This window comes from Dermochelys coriacea, chromosome 4 (assembly GCF_009764565.3).
Source record: "Dermochelys coriacea isolate rDerCor1 chromosome 4, rDerCor1.pri.v4, whole genome shotgun sequence".
In the NCBI taxonomy this organism is placed as follows: Eukaryota; Metazoa; Chordata; order Testudines; family Dermochelyidae; genus Dermochelys; species Dermochelys coriacea.
In genome coordinates, this window is record NC_050071.1 from 132,108,778 (window position 1) to 132,123,089 (window position 14,312).

The 14,312-nt window shown below is 40.9% G+C and overlaps 1 protein-coding gene across 6 annotated transcripts in view; it reads right to left on the bottom strand.

Moving 5' to 3' along the window:
- KRCC1 (lysine rich coiled-coil 1) overlaps window positions 1-13,999 on the bottom strand; it is a 48,303-nt gene extending 34,304 nt beyond the window's left edge. For 5 of the 6 annotated variants that reach the window (XR_006280614.1, XR_006280613.1, XR_005292640.2 and 2 more), the window contains exon 1: window positions 13,840-13,999. Coding sequence is in view for 1 of the 6 variants with exons in the window: in XM_038399944.2 (XP_038255872.1) it covers window positions 13,840-13,984 (145 nt within the window). In the remaining 5 variants the exon portion in view is untranslated. Of the gene's footprint in view, window positions 1-2,344; window positions 2,373-13,839 lie in introns of those variants that run through there. The other variant, XR_006280615.1, reaches the window with a different exon arrangement.
- Between the last annotated feature and the right edge of the window lie 313 nt (window positions 14,000-14,312).

Genomic DNA, 14,312 nt, shown 5'->3' on the forward strand with positions numbered 1-14,312 from the left:
TGAGATTAAACTCAGCTGGTTTAGAGACCTACACATAAAGATGCCTATTTGACTTCTCTGATGGTTGTGAGAAGATGGACACTTCTCTGCCAGGAAATGGACTAAAACCAAACTTTTCAGAAAGATCAGAGAGCATACACATGAGCCCTTAGATATTTTATACTTTTAAAAAACAGCTTTTTTTTTTAAAATTACAGATGAATTTTTTAAAAATGTGCTGGATGTGCTATTGGCAATGAAGTGTCTCATGTACAAATGATGACCACGCTGGCAGATTTATTGGCATGAAATACAGCAGATGGTAGCCATCCTCATCTTTAATATGGGCTGTGGCCTGTGGAGACAAGAAGTTCCATCATGCAATGCTCCAGTTTGACACAAGCAAAGGCCACTTGGATCAACAAGGAGTATCATAGAATATCAGGGTTGAAAGAGATCTCGGGAGGTCATCTAGTCCAACCCTCTGCTCAAAGCAGGACAATCCCCAACTAAATCATCCCAGCCAGGGCTTTGTCAAGCCTGACCTTAAAAACTTCTAAGGAAGGAGATTCCACCACCTCCCTAGGTAACGCATTCCAGTGCTTCACCACCCTCCTAGTGAAAAAGTTTTTTCTGAATATCCAACCTAAACCTCCCCCACTGCAACTTGAGACCATTACTCCTTGTTCTGTTACCTGCTACCACTAAGAACAGTCTAGATCCATCCTCTTTGGAATCCCCTTTCAGGTAGCCGAAAGCAGCTATCAAATCCCCCCTCATTCTTCTCTTCTGCAGACTAAACAATCCCAGTTCCCTCAGCCTCTCCTCATAAGTCATGTGTTCCAGTCCCCTAATCATTTTTGTTGCCCTCCGCTGGACTCTAATTTTTCCAGATCCTTCTTATAGTGTGGGGCCCAAAACTGGACACAGTACTCCAGATGAGAGCTTACCAATGTCCAATAGAGGGAATGAACACGTCCCTCGATCTGCTGTCAATGCCCCTACTTATACAGCCCAAAATGACATTAGCCATCTTGGCAACAAGGGCACACTGTTGACTCATATCCAGCTCGTCCACTGTAACCCCTTGGTCCTTTTCTGCAGGATTGCTGTCTAAACATTCGATCCCTAGTGTGTAGCAGTGCATGGGATTCTTCTGTCCCAAGTGCAGGACTCTGCACTTGTCCTTGTTGACCATCATCAGTATCCTATGCTGGAACTTTTAAACTCAGTGGGCCACATCTCTAAAACAGGGAAGTATGTCCAGCACTGGTCATATGCTTAGCAACGACATTTGCTTATTTAGTACATCCCTTAGAATCAATTAAAATAGTCTGAATTTTCACTAGTGAAGAGATATTCCCAGGGCAGAAGGTACAAAGTCAATATAGTTTTTACTTGACGCACAGTTAGGGATAATTGATAATGAATGGCAGCTGAGGTAACATTAAGCAAATTTACAAGGCTGGAGTTTGCCAAAGAAAAGAAGTGAGCAATGGGGAAAAACCACATACACTCTTCTTCTTAATACCACTTCCCAAGAACTGTAATCTTGAAAGGACATCAAGATACATTCTCTTTGTATCTATTGAACAAAACTCCACCCTCTAATTCAGTGCTCTTCTGCTCTCTGGTGCAGAACTTGTCTGCATTACCTTGGATTCTACCGTTTCCCTTTATCTGCATTTATGGTCTTACCTTCTGAGCCCAACTCAGAGAGAGAAGTCTAATAATCTGAACCCAGGACTGGGACACAAAGTATTCACATTCTAAACTTGCTCTGAGCCAAATCTTATGCTTTGATAATCATTACAGATGCTGAAAATTTATTAACTTAATTTATTACTAAAGCATTTTGGAAGTTTTTTCAAGATTCCTTTTACAGCAAAAACAGGCTTCCTAAACACTTTAGCTATGCTTACATCAGTGATTGTTCTCTGATCCTTATAAAGGTGACTGCACATACATATCCCAGTTGAGCTTGGATTTAAAAAAATATGACTATATGAAAGCTCTACTATATTTATTGCTATCTTATCCTTATGCTTTACCATACTAAAGACTCAGCATAAATGGAATTAATTTATATGCCAAAATTCTAAGCATTGTTCTTTATGAAAAGACATTCACTATGAAAGTCTTAAAATAACCATTCATCTCCTAATGTTTATTTTATCTTTATAGAAAGCCCATTTCCACAGCAAGCAACAACCTATTATTCCCCAGTTGAATCTATTATCCTTAGTTTGCAGTAGTATAATTATTAACCAGAGCTAAGTATGGTATCACAAACAAATCATCATGTGAGAAACAAATTCAGATGAAAAGGAGAGACCCAATTGTACCTGAACAGATACATACTCACATAAACCAATCATTCTTGGGAGCAGTAAGTTTTGTACATACACCAGCAGCACTGTGCCCAAAGCGATCAATGAGGTACAATAGTTAATGGCAGACGGTCAGCCAGCAGAGCAAACAACACTTTTGGGGGGAACCTGCATAAGAAGTGTCTTAATTTTTCAAAATGATCAGTTAAAAAAAAAATTTCTATCCGATTGTAATACCAAGTACAAATATCACCGGTACCTCTTTATAAGGCCATAATCGACACATTTTTATCATTTAAATTTGTTTCTACTTTTCCACTGTCTGAAAATAGCATTCTTAAGTTTTAAAATAAACATCTTTGTCCTTTTCTACTTATAAGCAAATATCCTGTTATGACTGCTTGAAATAACCATTTAATTTACTTCCTTGTTCTATTTTTATTCATGTTCTTAAACTGCACCCAGTAGATTCAACATGAGCAGTGCAGCAGTCCTGTTTGTTAACTGCTCGAAAGTCAAATCTGGCAATACAAAGCAGCTTTGGTGTAGAACCTAGTGGATAACAATAATTTAAAGGCAGCTTAAGCCACTTGACTGTAGCCCTTTGAGAGCATTTAGAAACAGTGCAGAAGACTCTAAGGGTTAATATAAAGTGGATTAAAAAGTAATCTGACAACTACTAGTGATGAGACATCGTGGAATCATAATGGAGAACATCAATTAGTACCAGAATGGAGACAGTCAATGAGGGTGGGAATGCAACATCCAAAAGAAGAGGAATTCACACTAATGTACTCATAGAATCAGCATTTACATACTGTGTTTCATCTACAGAACTCCCAATGTTTTTTGAGTTAGCATTATCATCACCCCTATCATACAGGGAGGGTAAGAGGTGAAGAGATGTTAAGGCCCACATTTTCATGAGTGGAGTAATTTTAGGTGTCTTCATTTTCCATTGTCCAAATTTAGATATTTTAGAAAACAATGGAAGCTAGAGGTCCTCACCATCTTCTAAAATCAGAACCAGGGAAGCTTCAATTGAGCATCTCCACCACTTCCCCCCCAAAAAAAACCAAATGGACAGTTTTGAAAGTTTGGGCCCAGTTGAGTAGTCTATTGCTGCACACTGAGTCTGCAGCAGAATTAAGAGACAAGGATTCAATTCCTGACACATTGTTCTTAGCTACCCCACTGTAGGAGCATGCTTTGCTGCATTTGTTTTAGCCTTGTAACTATTTGTCTGTTCCTCCTTTGGCACAGTGCTTTGATACAGCAATTAAAGCACTTAATGAAATATTAGTAATGAAATATTACTGTACTAATTTATTTTTGCTATATGCTAAAAGTTCTCAGACATTTTCTCTTTACATTTTCTCTTTATCCTTACAAAAGTGTAGGGACAGATACTGGAGGTTAAAGTTTAGAGAAAACTTTTGGTGATCCCCATAAAAGTTCTGATTGTGTCATTTAATAAACATCTTCAAAATGATTTTAAGATTTCTCTTTGCACGCAGTCTATTTCCACTCCCTTCAGGCTATGTCTACACTACTGCGGTAAGCTGACCTACGCTACACAACTCCAGCTGGAGTCGTCTTACCTTAGGTCAAGTTACCGCGGGGTCTACACCATGGGGGGGTCGAAGGGAGAAAAATCTCCCATCGATTTACCTTACTCTTCTCGTCAAGGGTAGAATACAGGGGTCAATTTGGCAGGTCTTTACTAGACCCGCTAAATCGACCGCCGGTGGATCGATCTGAGCATTGATCCCTGCGGTAGTATAAACCTGCCCTCAACCTCTAAGAAGCGCAAGATTAAAGGTGGTAGGAGAGTAGGAGAGTTGTTAAAACATTAGAAAAATGATACTGTAGACATGCTATAGTTTTGTGCAGATGCTTTTTGATCAGAGTGTCAAGGAAAAGGCCCACCTTGATTATCACTACAAAAGGTTTTTTGTTTTTTTCCCTCTCCTGCTGGCAATAGCTCACCTTACCTGATCACTCTTGTTAGAGCGTGTATGGTAACACCCATTGTTTCATGTTCTCTATGTATATAAAATCCCCCTACTGTATTTTCCACTGCATGCATCCGATGAAGCGAGCTGTAGCTCACGAAAGCTTATGCTCAAATAAATGTGTTAGTCTCAAAGGTGCCACAAGTACTCCTTTTCTTTTTAAGGAAAAAGAAGTGTGCTCAACCTCACTATTTCTAACAGCTCTTCTTTCCTGATTCTCAAGGATAACTTGCAAGAGTACAGAAATCTAGAAGAGTGCAAAGAAAAATCCTGGGCCAAATACAGCCCTTGGGCAGGAGAGGGCAATGGGGTTTCAGTGTGAAGGCACCAATAAAACATGATACCATCAAATTCTGCCCTCAAATACCACAGAGACAGGTATAGCATTAAAAGTCAGGAACACAACATATATATACACATTGACTTCAACAAATATATAGAGCAGATGTTGACCCCAAAAGTGATTTTATTTCACAAGCATTTGTAAATGATTTTCTGTTTGCAGCCTCATAGTAACTGCAAGAATGAAAGGCAGAGGTGCTATAGTAGAAAATACTGGAAAACAAACTCTTTGGCAAGCAGTCTCTTTCTTGCTAATTGTTTTTGGGGAGGCAGAAGGGAAAGCAATCACAACCATACATAAAAATATGTTCACTAGAAGTGCTAGAAAAAAATCAAATTATGTTTTCTTAACACCTTTCATTCCAAGCTACAGGCATAAAACACTACAGAAATACCGCCACTGCTGGGATGCAATGGAGCAGCCAAACGTACACACAAGCCACTGCACAGCTGGTTAAAAGGAAACTCTTAAAGGGACATCAGGACAAATGCCCTATTCATGTGAAAAGTGCCAAAGGTTTATTTATTTGTAAACAATGGAGAGCGGAGAGGACTTCAATTTTTAAGGTCTCATTCTGGTGACCAATTTGAAAGATGGCTGCAAGCTCAAGTGTCAAAGAGAAAACTGTGTACCTCACACACAAGACAAATCAGAACTAGACAGATGTGGGCTTCAGCAGCTGGCTGATGAAAGGATGTGTCCCCATGAGGAAAAATCTGAAATTGTTAACATGTTTCAATTTTCTTAAATAATGTAGGCAGTGGAAGTTTGTCAAAACCCAAGAGATTATAAAAAGTGGAATGTTACAACTGTACTTTGTTGCTTGGAAAATCATAGTATAAAACTGAAATGGCTACACTTAAAATTTCAGTAAATTGACTTCATTTTCGAAGCTATGAGATAATTTGGGTGAGAGTTTCAACAGACCTCAGCACTGCCTTTCAATGGTAAAGGTTCAGTTGATTTCAATAGGAGCAGACTTAGGCCAATGCAGAGTGCTTCTGAAAAATCTCGTTCTATATTTTCAAAGTGAACCACAGAGAAATCTTTTGTGGTAGTTGCGTAGATAGGATGCTCCACAAAATTAGACCCAATCCCGCAAACACTTTTGCATGTGCTTAACTTGACTCCCAGGCATAGTTTCGTTGACTTTAGTAGGACTACATGTACAAGTGAAGTATAAGCATTTGCAGGTTAAGGGCCTAAAATCCGCTATATACTGATAAAATAAGAGTTCAGTGGGGATTGTTAGAATTGGTGCTGGCCAAGCTAGTTCATAACATGGTTTGGTCTTGACTGCACAAACCCTGTTATAATTCGTTGTGGCTGAAGTGAACAGGTCTTAGGCCCACCTTAATATACAGAACAGTGAAAAGGTATTTATTATACTTGACTTAACATATAAAGGACGAGCTTTTGGCAAGACTTGTCCTAGACAGGGTGTGCATCGATAAGCCTCTTCTCCTCCATACCCACCTCTGAAATGTTTGTAAGTGATGCACAACTTAGACACAAAAAGTTCAATATTGGATTTTCAAGAAAATTAAGATGAAATCCCACAAAATGAAGTAGTCTACTCTTACCCACGAAATTATTCTGATTGACTCTGCAGTTTCCATCTCTCTTCCTCTATTTTCTTTAGTCTCATCATTTCAATCCATGTTCTTGTGTTTCCATTTCTCTGGCTCTTGTGCACACTGTTCCAAGTCATAGTGAACTCTGCTCATTATATTCTATCAAACCAATGACATCTTGATCACTGCATTACAGCTGAAGCAAATTGAAATGAACAAGATTTTTTTTTTTTTTTAAAGTTGGCACAGAAATGAAATTTCTAGGTCTTGTCAGATCAAACCACTTTCACTGTAACACCCTGCTCAGGATCGCAGGAATCACACAAAGTCTCTTGGACATCTGCCTAGCAAGTAGTTATGCAGTTTCTTGTAAATGGGACATAAAGCATGCTTCGTCCCAGCAAAAATTAACTTCTTAAAGGAACAATGAACTCTAAATGTTTTATCCTAGCATTGCACATGAGGCTGCCCAAATCAGGTTTAAAGAATCAACACCACAAATCAATTTTTAAAAAATTGCAGGATAACAGACCATGTTACTTCTCTTGCTGGAAGTGTCACTTTATTTTCTTTGGCTGGCAGAACCATTTTGCTTTGTGGTTCTCATACCCTTAGAAGGTATGACAACACTAGAAAAATAAATATGGAGCATCTCCTGTTCATATCAAACATTCAACAAAGATGAAAGTCAATGTGCATGTTGTTAGATAGTTTTTTGCTCTTCTGGCATGTAAGAATTCATGTAAGATGACTGATATTGTATTCACTAGCATTATACTCAGTGCTCCTTGAAGACTAGCTTGTAAAACACTGTGTAACAGCTCTATTTTATGCCCATTACGTTTTGGTGGAAGGACGGGAGATGAACTGTTCAGAACAAAGACATTAATATACGGACGTAATTCACACACTGTCTCTCTGTAGAGGGGTTGTGATCCCAGAAAAGGTAAGCTGTTTAGAGTTCATTATGTTTTGTTTAATTAGCCACAAACAGTATGGTCTGGAACCTTAAAATGCCATGAAAGACCTCAGGCTTAGGCTGTGCAAGGACAGATGTCAGAATAGGTCCCCAAAGCTAACAACTGATGTTAATTTAAAAATAAATAAAATAAAATACATATGAAGAATCCTTTTCCTATACAAATAAATTGTGTCATCACAAGTGACATTCATACATACAGTTGTATGTTTTCTTTGACGTAGCTATTAATTAGGGCTGTCGATTAATTGCAGTTAACTCATGCGATTAACTCAAAAAAATTGTGATAAAAATCAAGATTAATCTGTTTTAATTGCACTGATAAGCAACAGAATACCATGTGAAATTTATCAAATATTTTGGATTTTTCTACATTTTCATATACAATGTATTGTGTTATAATTGAAATCAAAGCATATAGTATTTTTTATTCTAAATATTAGCACTGTGAAAACAATTAGTATTTTTCAATTCAACTCTCAAGTACTGTAGTGCAATCTCTGTTGTGAAAGTGCAATTTAGAAATGTAAATTTTTGTTACATAACTGCACTCAGAAAAACCAATACCATGTAAAACTTCAGAGCCTATAAGTCCACCCAGTCCTACTTCTTGTTCAACCAATCGCTAAGAAACAAGTTTGTTTACATTTACAGGTGATAATGCTGCCCTCTTCTTATTTACAATGTCACAAGAAAGTGAGAACAGGCATTTGCATGGCACTTTTGTAGCCGGTATTGCAAGGTATTTATGCGCCACATATGCTAAACATTCGCATGTCCCTTCATGCTTCAACCACCATTCCAGGGGACATGCATCCATGCTGATGACGGGATCTGCTCAACAACAATTGAAAGCAATGTAGACCAACGCATGTTCATTTTCATTATCTGAGTCAGATGCCACCCAGAGAAGGCTGATTTTCTTTTTTGGTGGTTTGGGTTCTGTAGTTTCTGCATCAGAGTGTTGCTCTTTTAAGACTTCTGAAAGCATGCTCCACCCCTTGTCCCTCTCAGATTTTGGAAGACACTTAGGATTCTCAGGTTTCAGAGTAGCAGCCATGTTAGTCTGTATTCGCAAAAAGAAAAGGAGTACTTGTGGCACCTTAGAGACTAACAAATTTATTAGAGCATAAGCTTTCGTGAGCAGTGAGCTGTAGCTCACGAAAGCTTATGCTCTAATAAATTTGTTAGTCTCTAAGGTGCCACAAGTACTCCTTTTCTTTTTACTTAGGATTCTTAAACCTTGGGTTGAAAGCTGTAGCTATCTTTAGAAATCTCACACTGGTAACTTTTGTTTTTTGTCAAATCTGCAGTGAAATTGTTCTTAAAATGAACAACATGTGCTGGGTCCTCAGCCAAGAGTGCTACAACATAAAATATATGGTAGAATGCAGGTAAAACAGAGCAGGGCACATTGAACTCCTTGGGGGAGAATTGTATCACAAATTTAATAAATGCATTATTTTTTTTAACAAGCATCCTCAACATGGAAGCATGTCCTCTGGAATGGTGGGTGAAGAATGAAGGGGCATACGAATGTTTAGCATATCTGGCACATAAATACCTTGCAATGCCGGCTACAAAAGTGCCATGCAAATGCCTGTTCTCACTTTCTAGTGACATGGTAAATAATAAGAGGGCAGCATTATCTCCTGCAAAAGTAGACAAACTTGTTTGAGTGATTGGCTGAACAAGAAGTAGGACAGAGTGGACTTGCAGGCTCTAAAATTTTAGACTTATTTTTGAATGCAGTTTTTTTGTATATAATTCTACATTTGTAAGTTCAACTTTCATGATAAAGAGATTGCACTATAATACTTGCATTACGTGAATTGAAATGTACTTTGTTTTTTACAGTGCAAATATTTGTAATCAAAAATATAGAGTACTGTACATTTTGTATTATAATTAAAATGTAGAAAACATCCAAAAATATTTAAATAAATGGTATTCTATTATTGTTTGAACTGCATGATTATTTTTTTCATCGCTTCACAGCCCTACTATTAACATTCTCCCTTCTGGCTAGTTCATGTCCAAACACATAACTAGCAGCTCCTACTATATATACTGACAAGAACAGATAGTTATGTACGTCATGCAACTAGTTCTTATTGTTACCAGCTAAGAGAGGTATTTTAATGGTGTGAGAATGTATTGTTTGCAAAATTAACATCTTAAAAGGGACGTTAGTGAATTGAGGGCCCTTAAACAATCTACTTCCTAGTTCATATGAATAAATCCTCTTTCACCAGAGGAGTAACCGCTAGCATTTTTAAAATACTTCTTTTAGTAGCTGGTGCAGAAGGCTATTGCAAATGAGGACTACCTTCAATACATAGTTTCACCCTGAGAGCTTTGGTGTTAATGAGTTTATAAAATGCCAAGTTTCAACTGAAGTTATGTGTGGTTACCAAAAAAAAAAAACAAACCACAAACCTAAAAACATGAGAAAACAAGACTTTGTACCACTTTTCCCAAACTTACTTCATCTTCAAGAATTTGATTGTTTAAAAAGGCTTAGTGTCAGTTTACCAACGATACTTAAGCAGTTTTGTTACTCATAATGAATCATTTTGTCACTATTATTTTTGTTCATCATTGCAGCAGACCTGTACTAATTTGCACTAGCAATGGGGTGATCCATTGTTAATTTAATCACGAATACAAGTTTCAGAAATTTAACAAGAAAACAGTTATAGACCACTAACTTAATTCCATTTTAAATTTGTAGTACTCAGTGTCCTACCAAGTATTTTGTAGATAAATACATAAATGAAGCCTAAGACGGCAGGCTTCTTAACTATCTCTGCTACTGAACTTCTGGCATGATGAGGTAGTAAGCTATGTGTGATTAGCTACATTTTACCACACATGATGCTCTCTACAGGAGAATCTCTCTATGATCACGTGATAAGAGATAGTGAAGTTTTTTTTTTTTTTTTTTTTTTTTTAAAAAACTGTTTTCACCCTGAGCCACAACCTCAGGATTAAGTTTCAGGACTCTTTTTCACAGGTCTGATGTATAAAATTTGGTTAATATTTGTTGTTGAGATTTAAAGAAAATTCCAGAAGATTTAGGACAGTGATATGCACTGCTTGACAAACTCTCTACACCTGGCAGGTAGTCTCCCTTCTGTAATTTAAGAACTCAGGGTCAAGTAATTTGGATCTCTTTACATAGCATACCTGTTCTTCAGTGCTGCTTCAAGAAAGGACAACATCTTTCCACTTACAGCAAAACATAGGCAAGTCAGCCTCCCATTCACATCTTGTTTGTTATTAGTTTCTTCCTTAGGTTTTTAATGCTACTTGCTTTTAGACACTGTCAGGGTGGGAAACATTTTATTTCACAGGGGGAACTGCACTGCCACATTCCTGCCATTTTCTTAATCTTAGATTTTTTTTCGCCCCCCTGTGTGGCAATGGATATCATAGCATGTATGGGAAAATTGTCTACATGGAGACAAATGCACAGGATGCATCAGGACCAGTATGTAGATCTCACTGAAAGACAGATTAGGCATCACCAAAAAGTATATAAAATATAGATATGAGTCTCGAACTGTGAGAATTTGAATGAGTGAGATTTTAAATGTCTCACTGAAACATACAGCAAAATCCAACCTCACAAGGAGACTTCAAACTCTGGCTTAAAATGCATCACAGAGAAGAGCGAGTCACCCTTACCCCAATGAATGAGACTTGGCAGGCCTGACAGGGTATATATTTACATACATACACACTAGCTGCACTACAGGTTCGCTATGCTCCAGAGCCAAAAAGCACACCTGTTGCCAAGACTTGTGTACATGGGAGGGAGGGAGACACCCAGGTTAAAGGAATGGATTTCAAGGCGGTGTTTGAAATTTCTCTCTCCTGTGACACAGGGTTTTGCTGTGCATGTTTCACTGAGATTTAAAATCTCACGCATTATTTTCTGAAATCTCCCTCATTTAAATTCTCGCAGCCCAAGAGGCCTGGTAAACCATTGTTAGGTGTAGTTACTGTATCCCCACAGGAGAGTCAGAGCTCCCAGCCCTTCAGCCTCTGCTTTGCAACTACACCATAGTTCTAGCTACTACTCCCATGGCTAACACCCATCCCCAACCAGCCTCTTCCTCCCTCCAACCCCCACACCTTCCCTTTAACACTGCCCACCAGCCTCTCCCCGCTACCACCACCACCACCGCTCCCAACACCTCCCACCCCCAGACACCTCTTCCTTCCTACAACACTCCATACCGCCCCTCTCCCACCCCAAAAACTAACAGCAACTTTTTTTTTTTTTTTTTTTTTAAAGTACATCAGAAGCAGGAAGCCTGCCAATCAATCAGTGGGGCCACTGGACAATCAAGGTGCTGAAGGAGCACTCCAGGAAGACAAGGCTGTTGTGGAGAAGCCAAATGAATTCTTTGGATGGGTCTTCACTGCAGAGGATGTGAGGGAGATTCCCACACCTGAGCCATTCATTGTAGGTGACAAATCTGATTAATTGTCCCAGACTGAGAGGTCAATAGAGTAGGTTTTGGAACAAACTGGTAAATTAAACAGTAATAAGTCACCAGAATCAGCTGGGATTCACTCAAAAGTTCTGAAGGAACTCAAATATAAAACTGCAGAACCACTAACTGAAGCACGTAACATTGCTTAAATCAGCCTCTGTATCAGATGACTAATGGATACAAATGTGATGTTGATTAAAAAAAAAAGAAGACTGCAGAGGTGATCCTGGCAATTACAGGCCAGTAAGCCTAATTTCAATACCAGGCAAATTGGTTGAAACTACAGTAAAGAACAGAATTATCAGACACACAGATGAACACAGTACATTGGGAAAGAGTCAATACAACTTTTATAAAGGGAAACTATGCCTCTCTCATCTACTAGAATTCTGAGGGTGTCAACAAATAAGTGGACAAGGGTTAGCTAGTGGATATAGTATACTTGGACATTAAGAAAACTTTTGACAAGGTCGCTCACAAGATTCTTAAGCAAAATAAATAGTTATGGGATAAGAGGGAAGGTCCTCTCATGAATCAGTAACTGGTTAAAAGACAGGAAACAAAGGATAAGAATAAATTGTCAGTTTTCACAGTATAGAGAGTAAATAGTGGGGTCCTCCAAGGATCTATATTGGGACCAGTGCTCTTGAACGTATCCATAAATGATCTGGCAAAAGGGGTAAACAGTTATGTGGAAAATTCTGCACGATACAAAATTATTCAAGATAGTGAGTCCAAAACAGACTGAAGAGTTACAAAAGGATCTCACTAAACTAGGTGACTGGACAACAAAATGGCAGATGAAAATCAATGTTGATGAATGCAAAGTAATGCACATTAGAAAACATAATCCCAACTATCCTTACAAAATGACAGGGTCTAAATTAGCTGTTACCACTCACAAAAGAGATCTTGGAGTCACTGTAGATAGTTGTCTGAAAACATCTGTTCAATGTATCATAATGTCACTATATAAATGCATGCTATGCCCACACCTTGAATACTGCAAGCTGTTCTGGTCATCCCATCTCAAAAAAGATGTATTAGAATTGGAAGAAGTACAGAGGAGGGCAACAAAAATGATGAGGGGTATGGAACAGAGTCCATATGAGAGGTTAAAAAGACCGGGACTGTTCAGCTTAGAAAAGAGACTAAAGGGAGGACATGATAGCGGCCTATAAAGTCATGACTGGTGTGGAGAAAGCGAATAGGGAAGTGTTATTTACCCCTTCACATAACACAAGAACCACGGGTCATCCAATGAAGTTAACAGGCAGCCCGTTTAGAACAAATATAAGGAAGGACTTCTTCAGAAAGCACACAGCTAACCTGTGGAACTCATCACCACAGCATGTTGTGAAGGCCAGAACTATAACTCGATTCAAAAAAAAAAAAAAAAAAAAAGACAGAGGTAAGTGGATGGAAGATGGGTCCACGAATGGGTTTTAGCTAAGATGGTCAGAAGGACACAGCCCCATACGCTGGGCGTCCCTAGCCTCCGACTGGACAATAGGGGGACGACGGATCACCGTACATTGCCCTGTTCGGTTCACTCCCGCTGAAGCCTCTGGAAGCAGCCGCTGTCAGAAGACGGCCAGAGAGACCATCGCTGGGACCCTGTACAGCGGCTCTTATGTTCAAGGGGGGGCTGGGGCAGGGGTGTTGATCCCTCCTCCTTTTCCCTGCCCTCTGCCAGCTCCTTCCCTAGCCCATCGCCCCCACCTTTTTACTATTACTCGTCTTATTTCTGGTATTACTGCAGGATCCAGGAGCGTCAGCCCCATAGACTGCCCCACGTGTAGCCCCCCCTCGCCCCCTAGCGTAGCCCCCCCACCCCCTCTGTGGCTCCCCACCCCCCAGCGTAGCCCCCCCCTCTTTCCTCCTCACCCTCCCCCTGTGAGCCCCCCCCGACTCCTCTTCCTCCCCCCAGTGCAGCCTCCCCGTCTCCCCCATCCCCTCCCGCAGTGTAGCGCCCCCCCCCCCCTTTCTCACATCCGGGCCCCATCACGCCTCAGCCCCGGCTCCCCGTCCTCGCTCTGCCTAGCCCGGCTGCGGCCCCGCCCTGTGGGGAGCGGGGGAGGGGCGCCCGCCCGGCCCCTCACTCACTCACTCACCTTCTCTCTGGACACGGGGCACGGGGCGCGGGGCCCCGTCCCTCCCCCCCGCCTCCCCCCCCACGGGGGCCGCCGCCATGGGGGAGCCCGTGGGGCGGGCGCTCCCCGCTAGCTGCGCAGGGATGGCGGCGCCCCGCCCGGCCATCTTACAGCGAGCGCGCCTGCGCCAAGCCGAGAGACCCGCCGGCGGGCGGGGCCTCGAGCTCCTGCGGCTTCCCCGCCAGGCCACCTTAAAAAAACAAACCCCCGCCCGCGCCCGGCCCCCTTCTCGAGAGCCGGGTCCGCCTCCCCCCGCCCTCAACAGAGCCTGGGCCCCTCACGGGCGGGGGGCCTGGTCCACCTTAACCAGCGCTCCGCTCAGCCTTTCCCTCCCCTCCCCTCTTACGGGGGACCAGGCCACCTTAACCAGCGCCCTGTCCCCTAGTCCTCCTTAAATCCTGGGGCACATGGCCATTCCGGCTGCCATCCCGTAA